The 9,787-nt window shown below is 38.6% G+C and overlaps 1 protein-coding gene across 2 annotated transcripts in view; it reads right to left on the bottom strand.

Annotated features, from left to right (window-relative positions):
• Positions 1–9,787, bottom strand: part of LOC107733516 (cationic amino acid transporter 3-like) — a 23,125-nt gene that overhangs the window by 7,380 nt on the left and 5,958 nt on the right. For both annotated transcript variants that reach the window (XM_016545168.1, XM_016545169.1), the window contains exons 2-9: positions 4,082–4,518; positions 3,830–3,991; positions 2,852–3,023; positions 2,601–2,719; positions 2,243–2,465; positions 2,020–2,159; positions 1,533–1,635; positions 615–841 (exon numbers count right to left, since the gene is read on the bottom strand). In XM_016545168.1, the coding sequence (XP_016400654.1) occupies positions 615–841; positions 1,533–1,635; positions 2,020–2,159; positions 2,243–2,465; positions 2,601–2,719; positions 2,852–3,023; positions 3,830–3,991; positions 4,082–4,518 (1,583 nt within the window). The remainder of the gene's footprint in view (positions 1–614; positions 842–1,532; positions 1,636–2,019; positions 2,160–2,242; positions 2,466–2,600; positions 2,720–2,851; positions 3,024–3,829; positions 3,992–4,081; positions 4,519–9,787) is intronic.

Below are 9,787 nucleotides of genomic sequence, written 5' to 3'. Positions count from 1 at the left end.
GATTCAAACGCGAGTTTTTTGAGCAGTGTAGAGTAGCGCTTGTTCTTTGTCATTTCTCCGATCACAAATTCAGACATGGTTTTATGTTTACGCGGCACGATGCAACGCAGTGCGTAAAAAGACAGTATAAGTCATTATAATCTGTAATTATGTCCCCACTGGATGCAACAAATGCCTCATTTATAATGGGTTTTATTAGTTTTGTCTCATCGTGCCGGGACAGGGCATCACAGTATGGTAAGGGGTGTAACATTTCCGTGACACGCTTTTCGGCCAATCACAACGCACTGGATAGCTGTCCAATCACAGCACACCTTGCTTTTCAGACCGATGAGCTTTGTAAAAATCGACGCATTTCAGAAAGGCGGGGCATAGAGGAGAAACAATAATGTACAGTATGTGGAAAATAATGTGTTTTTTTAACCTTAAACCGCATAAACACATTTCATTACACCAAATACACAAAATAATGTTCTTTTTAGCAACATCATATGACCCCTTTAAGACTAACATATTGATACTAACACCCAAAAAAAACTTTAATTTTGATTTCATGGGGACTTTAATGTCTCTTTCATTCATCAAAAGTGACAACCAAGCAAATCTTTACTTACAGATAATAGCGGTTGTTCCGTAGACAATAGTTCCTGACATTTCAGTTGGTGAGTCCTTGGAAGGAACCAGGAGGAGTCTTGGGGAGAATTTCTCTTTGCGGAGATTGTCATCCAGGTCTATGCCATATTCATCTCCACTATCTCCACATACGGCCACCTTCTCCCCACCGACTAGCTCCACCAGTTTCTCAGTCTGACTGGAAGAGCTCAGGTTGCCTGGCTGATATCTAGACGCATAAAGATCGCTTGAGTCAAACCAAGCACATACATGACCCGACAGCAAACCCACAACATGCAGCATAGTTAATCATTTTACATAAAGTAACAGTCAAAAGTTTAGGGTCAGAAAGTCTTTTTTTAAAAAAAAAAATACTTTTAATCTAGAAAGAATGCATTAAATTGATCAATTAATAATATAATTTATAATATTACAAAAGATTTAATGCTATTCCTTTCGATTTTCTATTCATCAAAGTATCACGGTTTCTACCAAAATATTAAGCAGCACAACTTTTCAACATTGATGACACGAAATGCTTCTGGAGCACCAATGAACTACATTTCAAAATATATTCAAATGCAAAACAGTTACTTTAAATTGTAATCATATTTGAACAATAATACCATTTTACTACATTTTTGATCAAATAAATGCAGTCTTAGTGAGAGAGACTTCTTACAGACTCCAAACGTTTGACCTGTGGTTACTGGCATTGGTTACATAACAGAGGTACCATAGCAAAAACAGATTTTAAATGGAAATGGTCATGTAATACTAAATTATGACTGTTTTTTGGAGCAACAAACCATGATTTAACATCATACATGGAAAAACATGTACAATATAGCCTCTCTTAACGATTTAGGTAGTTGATAGTAGCAGACCCATTGCATAGTGTTTGTGATGTTTTAACCTACCTGAGGATGAGAACGCACACGGCCACCAGAGAGTACGCAAGCAATGTCCCAATGGACATGAGATCAACCAAAGCAGCCAAATCAAACAGAAACGCCATGAGAGCTATAAAAAAAATAAATAAAAAAAAACATGTCTAAAAATCCATCCATATCAAATCTTACATAACATCACCACCTTTTAAAGGTTAAACACCACGTCTTATCCAGACACGTAGCGATAAAAGCTATCGCTACCATGTAAATATACATTTTTATCAGTAGCAGCCACAAAAACAAACATTTGTTTCCATTTCTGCAGCGCTGCACTGGGTAGCTCCGCCCACAGTGAAATCTCATTGGTCCAAAATCCACATAGCTGTATATTAAACAAACAAGTATGTTCTGATTGGCTGCCTCATTTCCGATTTCAGTGTGAGCAAAAATTAAGTGACGCCTGCAAAGTTAGGACATGTTGTAACACAAACAAACAAAAAAAAACGTCTCTCACCTGCCACTATTCCAGACACAATAGTCGCCAGCAGTGGAGTTTTGGTTTTCTTGTTCATCCTAGAGAGGGAACGGAAGAGCAGCCCGTCCTCTGCCATAGCGTAGATCACTCGAGGCATGGGGAACATGGAGCCTAACAAGCTACGATAAAAATAAAACACAGATTCAGATAAATGGAAAACGTATGAATGGAAACATGACAGGACAAAAAGTCATTGATTTACCTTGTCGAAAGGGCACAGAGTGAACCAACGGCTACGATATAGCGTGCCGGCGCCCAGCCTACGTAACTGAAGGCCTCGGGCAGGGGACTCTGGGTGTTGAGTTTGTAGTAGGGCATCATGAGCGTAAGAGCAGCTGACACACCAAAGTAAGCAAAGAAGCAAATGAGCAGAGAGGCTACAATGCCCACAGGGATGGAGCGCATGGGGTTCTTGGCTTCCTCACCTACAGGAAAAAATAAGGTTAAAGTGAACCACATACATTTCTGACTCACCCTGCAGAAGGTTTCAGAAGAAACAAAAACAAAATGTTCAGCCATCAGTATTCACGCTCTAGAATTCGGACATTTAAAAGACGTACTTGTTGTAGCAATGCAATCAAAGCCCACAAAGGCGTAGAAACAGGTGGCTGCGCCAGATAAGACGCCGCCGAAGCCGAACGGCGCAAAACCTCCACTTCCAAATGTGCTTTCAACCTTTCTGTGAGAACAAATGGATTTGTCAAATCTCTTGCATGTATTTTGTGCACGAAATCCCATTATCCACCGCACAACTGTAAGAGATCCTCATTTGCACCACTTCAAAAACAGGATTCTTTCATGTCAAACTTACTCTGGTTCGGTGATATTTGTATCATTGACGAAGTCCTCATATGTGAGGTTCCAGTTAGCTGTGTTGCCTTTGACGAAGCCAGAGATGATGACAAAGCCCAGCACGATCAGGTTGATCCCAGTGAAGATCTTGTTCACCAGAGCAGATTCACTTACACCAAAAGCAAGCAATCCTGAGGAGGAAATCACAAATCTTTTACTTATTAAATCAGTTTGTTTTTTAATAATGATAATTAGAACAATTTCAGTTAGTTTTTTACTTAAAATGTATAGATACTACATGTGTACTGATTACGCTATTTAAACTTTATACTTAAGGATAAATGTTCATAAGGTCACAATTATTATTTTATTTTTTAATTTAAATTTAATACATTTTTACTACATAAATGTATTACTTGATATGCACAATATATTGGTACCACACTCTTCACCTGTCGATATTAGATTTTTTTTTATCTGCATCGGCCAACATCAAATATTTAATTATGAATGCTCATTTCCCATTTTTGCATCTGCGTCATATTTTTTCATCATCGAACCGTCACTTAAGAGTTAAAATTTAACACTTTCATTTTTTGAATCTGTAATTTACTAATTTAAGAACAATGTAAATGTAGCTTTAGCCAATATCCAAATGAATTATGAATTAGAATATTGTTGTGAATATACTTGTAACATGGTTGATTTTTATTTATTTACACAATATCTATAATATAGAACTTACGTTTTTAATTTTATTAAATTATAGTTAATCAACTATTTTAAAAAAACAATTAAAAAAATCGGTTTAGCTCGAATTTTAATATCGGTGGATCCCTAATAATATTTATTTATAAAATATTTTAATAAAAAGTTTTAACATTTTAGTGTTTACCAAGTGGTTGTTCTGTTCATCTCTACATTTCTGGTTATTAATTAAAGACACAACTAAAAAAAAATCTGTAAATCTTAAGATACCTATTTTTAGTTTTCTCACCAGTCAGTAGCAGGATGAGAATGAGGGCAAACAGGTCCGGATATTCTGCAAGAACTTTCCCAGGAACCTTCATGGCCATAGACGCCCTGAAGAAGTTAGAGATCTTCTGCTCGATCAGGTTATCGAACGTAGAGCTCCACGCTCGCGCCACACTAGCTGTACCTAAAAAAAACAAGAACCAGCTTTTTATTGCAGTTATAGCTGCAACAGATTTCTTGAAAATCATTATCAACTGGTCCTGGACACACTTACCTATAACGTAAGAGAGGATGAGGTTCCAACCAGTGATGAAGGCCCAGATTTCTCCCACTGTCACATAGCTGTACAAGTACGCAGACCCAGTCTTAGGGACTCGTGCGCCGAACTCTGCATAGCACAGTCCGGCCAGCATGGAGGAAAGTGCGGCCACAAGGAAGCACAAGATGATAGCAGGGCCTGCCTTCTCTCTGGCAACCTCCCCAGCCAGCACATACACTCCAGCGCCAAGTGTGGAGCCCACGCCGAGCGCCACCAGATCAAGAGTGGACAGACACCGAGCGAACCGCGTTTCCTCCCCAGAGCAGTCCAGCACACGACGGCGCAGCAGCGCATGTCCAAAAGAGGCCATTTTGTCCACCATGATTAATTGTGAATGAGGTGACCGGTTCTTGGTTGTGCTTGTTCTTAGGAGCTCTCCGTTACTTATACGCCTAGAAGAGCACACAGAAGAGGAAGGAAGAATTAGACATATTTGGGTGTGACAGTCAGTTGCCCAAGGCAGTACGCCAAGGTTTGATTTAACTGGTTTAGTCAGGACACGTCTCATTTTTGTGTTCATTACACCTCACTGTAGGGCTGTCAAAATGGCTGAAAAACGAAATTAAAATTTTGTACTTAAATATTATCAATATTCGAATTATATTCAAATTTAAAAGGCATAATTTCAGTTAGAGGGGAAAAGCTTTTGGCTTCTCTCCTGAAGCCACAAGAGGGCGCATCAAACAAAATATTATGCACGTTTCTTCAAAGCATAATAAAATAACACGACTATCTTTGAAAAAAGTGCATAATGTTTAAAATAATGTTTATAAACCTTATATACATTATTTTAAAGTTTATAATTAAAGTTGCTTAAACAATTAGAAAACAAAACAGAATCATGCATGTATGTACTATGTAGCCTATAGTTTAATACAAAGGACCGAAAACCAATCACAAAGAGTAGCCTACTTTCTTCATTTAAAAACTTGAGATGCAGTAGGATGGGGAAAAAACGCCATAAAGTCTTGAGACATGTTTTTAAAGTTGAACTTACATTAATTTTACATGGCTTTCTAAACATGCGTCTCTCTGCGAGATGCGAGTGCAACGTTCATAGACGTCCCTCTAGAAAATGTGATAAATATGCATTCTGTGTGACCGGTTTGGTTTTGGTTTTGACGTAAACAACATCATCTCCGCATTGATATTCTTTTTTCCCCGCAATATTTTAATGAACAACCTAGCAGCGCCGCATCTAGTGGCTTCAACTGGATAGGCTAAGAAAAACATTAAAATGCAATGACACTTACATCGTCATCGCATCTCGTGCACCACTAAGGCTTCCCGATGCACACCTAAAATTCGAATGCAACGTTTTTGCATTCGAATGTGGATTTTTATTTTAAATTCGACGAATATTCGAAATTCAAAAAATTTTTTGACAGCCCTACCTCACTGCCAAATTTCAGTGAATGCATCATTTTGTGATTCTCAGAATTCCTAGTGCATAAGGAATTACAAAGTATTCCCAGAGTACAAGAGGTTCTTTGGAAGAAGGATTTGTCCCAAATCTTCAGATTTCTGCCCTCTAATTAAATAGTCGGTTAGGGACGGATATAAAAATGGAATCAATTACACCCTGATCCAGTAAAGTAGTATTCCCAGAGGAAAAGTCAGGCAACAAACTTCATGACATGAATGTGGAACTCCAGTTTTGTGCTGCTCACAACCAAAACTATATCTGATCAGGGGTGCGTTTCCCTTACAACAACATAACTCACTGATTAACCACCATAGTACGATGCACTGTTGTGGAAACTAACTAGCCAGTCACGACTGTTTCCCGAACACGGTCGCATCTCCGTCGTTTGAACCACATTAGTTCAACAACATAGGGCCATTGTTAATGACGTCACACGCATGTGGTGGAGTAATAACTTCTGCTAATTAACTGATTCGAGATTTCTGAGATGCTGTTGTATTGAACATGGCACCTGATGACTAATTTACTATGTTTTGTTCCCTGTCATTTTGCTTTATTTGATGTTTGATTCATCGCGGGTTTCCTCTTACGTCATACTCCGGGGCTCCCTTAGGCATTTATGCACATACACATACACTCTTCAAAAACGGTGCTTATTGAGGACGCGCTTATTTGAGGACGCGTATTTAAATAGAATGGAAGATATAGCTTGTACTGCATGCTAGCTTGCTTATTGTGCCCAAAAGCATAATTTAAGTCCATATGTCTTTCTAACAAGAAACTATGCTTCTAACCACAGGTCGAGAGCTGTTGTTCCTACCACGTAAGTTTGCGACACTGTTTGTGAATATTCGTTTGACCTATGGTTTCGGGAAACACACGAATCGTTGAACTATGTTGGTAACGACGGAACTTGCGACCATAGTTGGCTAACGATGCTTTTGGGAAACGCACCCCTGATTAACAAAAGTGAAAAATAATGTCAGTCAAAGACAGTATCAAGTGACAGAGTAAACAGGGAGTAAAGAGGAAAATTCACAATAATTTTTTACAAATAACAATGTTATTTGTAAATTCAAAAATTTTCTGATTCTCTGACGAATAGACAGTTCAAAAGGACAGCATTTATTCGAAATAGAAATATTTTGTAATATTATAAACTGTCTTTACTGTTACTTTAATGCAACTTGCTAAATAAGGGTATTAATTTTTTTTTTTTAATTACTGACCCCAAACTTTTGAATGATAATGTATAAGCTTGTCAAGACAGACTTACAATGAGATCTGAGGTTTTAATGCAATGATAATAGCTTCCATAAAAGCCACAAAGCAGGGTGAATTAAAAAAACTAAAAGAAGAACTACACTACCCACAATCCTGAAATGGCTTGGATCTACCAATTAAAGGGGTCATATGATGCTGCTAAAAAGAACAGTATTCTCCATAAAATGTGCTGCACACATCTGAATATTTGGGTTGAAGTGTTCTGGAACAGTGTTGTAAATACAACTTAACCACTGATTTCTAGTCGTGTCCATTTTTGGAAGGCCAAACAAAGTAGTTTCGCTTTCACAACGAAACAGCGTCACACACCGCGGCCTACAGGGAGCAGAGGCCGGGGGCTAGCGTGAGGAACGTCCGGAGGGTTAGAGTGAGCAGAGGGGGGTGGGCTTGAGAACGGCGCGGCCGGCGATTTCGACGGAGCGTCCGGAAGGACATGTGACGACTCCGGGCTGGACTCCGCATCGTCCACGGTGAAAGCCAATCCGGCGATCGATACAGCGCAAAGTTGTAGTATTTCCTCAGCAACCAGCACGGATCAGCTCCAGGCATGACGAAGCAGATATCGTCCTCTTTTGGAAGACCAAACAAAGTAGTTTCGCTTTCACAACGAAGCACACAGCGTCTTTACGACATGGCGGCGGAAACAACAAAACTACAGCGAGAATAAAAGTTACGCTTTATTTCTTTGGTTGAACATTTGGGCGGCGTTATGCAAATCTTCCCACAGAGCGACGTAGATATGTGGGGGCGTGTTAGAACGAGCCATTTTAGGTAGGTGTGGCTGACTCTTGACTTTTATAAAGAATATCTCTTTGGATTTGAGACTTTAGTCTTTGCAACTTTACAGATCTTCTTTATACACCAAGAGCTTGTAACACTCCAAAGAGAAAGGAAAAATTTAAATCGCATCATATGACCCCTTTAAATAAGTCTAAAAAAGATACTAAAAAAACAAAAGAAAATTTTTAATTTACGAATTTGCGAACTAAAGAATTTACGATGACATTTTTAAGAATTTAGTATTTTTTAGAAATCATAGTTTTTAAGAATTATGAATCTGATTCATATTCATAATTCTTAAACTATGATTTCTAAATCATAGTAAAGATACTAAAAAAACAAAAGAAAATTTTATGAAAACTTTCTGTAGCGCAATTATAACTGCTGATGTGAATGTACTGACTTGTTGCACTCTACCAACAATGTCCACATTGTTCTGTGTGAACGTTTCAGTATCTTATTGACCCGTTTGAGTCCTTATCGGAGCTTTCTGATTCCAAAGCACTCCTGCTAGCTCATCAGGTTGCATGGTCATGTTTATGTCTGAGCAAGCAGTAGTAGACTGATGTTGGCAATTCTTTACCAGGTCATGATTCTTACTGGTGACGTTTACAGCGATGCCAAACAGAAATGATTTGGAAACCCGTGCAAATGAAGACACAACTGAACCCTGAGTTGCAGCAACAGCTATTAAAACCACAGAAACACTGACGCAAAGACAGTGAAGAAAGTTGGAACATGGAGCACTCTATCTTCTTACATTTCTCACAAACCGCCGTGATGATTCACCTTCACATTCCATGATGGAGATCAATTATTTAACACTTATAAATAAAACTTGTCACAAAAAACAACAAAACTAGAACAATGAAATCGCTAAAAATGGCTTCATGAAAGTTGTGTAAACACTCGCAAAGAACCCCATGTGCCGGATCAAAGTCAGGTTTGACAAAGAGAACAGAGGAGGGGGGGAAAACAAAAACATCCCTGTAATTCACCGTACAATGGAGGGGCTGAAATAGACTCTTTTTATCTGTAAGGTGGTTTGTTTCACTTGGCACAGCAGCTGGCAAGATTCTTAGCGGTTTGAATCGAGCTCAGTCCGGGCAAGAGCTCAGAACTTTAAGCCACTGTTGTGGTCTTACACAACGCATACAATAGCTGCTTTCTTTCACTACTCTGTGCTTTTCGTTATCATGAAATGTATACGCATATGCAACATATTAAATGTGGCACTGATATATCATCAAGCGGCTGAGAAAGTCTGGAATTATGTCTTCCTTTTTACCAGGTTGGAGCCTTGACCTGTCGTGGAGGTTATGGCGTGCACCCATATCAGTTGCCTTGAAAATGTTCCCTACCAGGAGTTTCTTTTTGGGCCGTATACAGTACACACATCTATGATAGGCCACAGCGAGGGTGGCAGCACTAATCTCTTTCTTGTGGTCTCCACGAGGATGGCTGGGTGACATGTAGGCAAAATTAAATCTGTAAGGCTTTTGATCTGGCCATGAGAAATTCATGAATGCCATGACGTCTGTTATCCCGCGGAAACTGGCACATCAACGAGACCTACACATTTTAGTGTAACTCTCCGATTTGGCTAAACTTGGGTGAATGAAATATAAGGATCTTCTCAAGATCTAGTTTAAAACACATGTTGCAAGAAAAGCACTCTTTCTATTCATGTTGGTTTCATATGGTTTTGCAAAACTTTTATACCATTTTCAAGAAACATTGAAACGCAAATGTCATGTGGTGCAACCATCAAGTAAAATGCAGTAATAGACCTATACTTACATTACCACTGATATTTTATTATTAATAATAGTATTTATCAATTTTTAATTACTTTTATTTTTATCCTTCATTATACTTTATATCTTTATTACTTTTCTTTCATTTTAGTTTTAGTAATTTTATAGTTTATATCAGGGGTCGGCAAGTACGTTTGGCATTGGGCCAAAAAATATTTGCCACTAGATGGCGGGCCAGAACATAGTCAAATGATAATTTAAGAAATTATTTGATGAAAAATGCAACTAGAATTGCCTGTGACAGACTAATTACAGTGTCTTTTGTAACTGGTAGTGAGCTGTTACTCTGTGTTAAATCCTGTAGTAGGACAGTCATTAACAAAAAGCCACATTTGTGTGGCGGTGTCCGGCAGA

The sequence above is a fragment of the Sinocyclocheilus rhinocerous genome, unplaced genomic scaffold (assembly GCF_001515625.1).
Source record: "Sinocyclocheilus rhinocerous isolate Xijiao unplaced genomic scaffold, SAMN03320098_v1.1 scaffold69, whole genome shotgun sequence".
NCBI lineage: Eukaryota > Metazoa > Chordata > Actinopteri > Cypriniformes > Cyprinidae > Sinocyclocheilus > Sinocyclocheilus rhinocerous.
The sequence above is the reverse complement of the archived record's forward strand: the minus strand, read 5'-3'. Positions and strand labels throughout refer to the sequence as shown.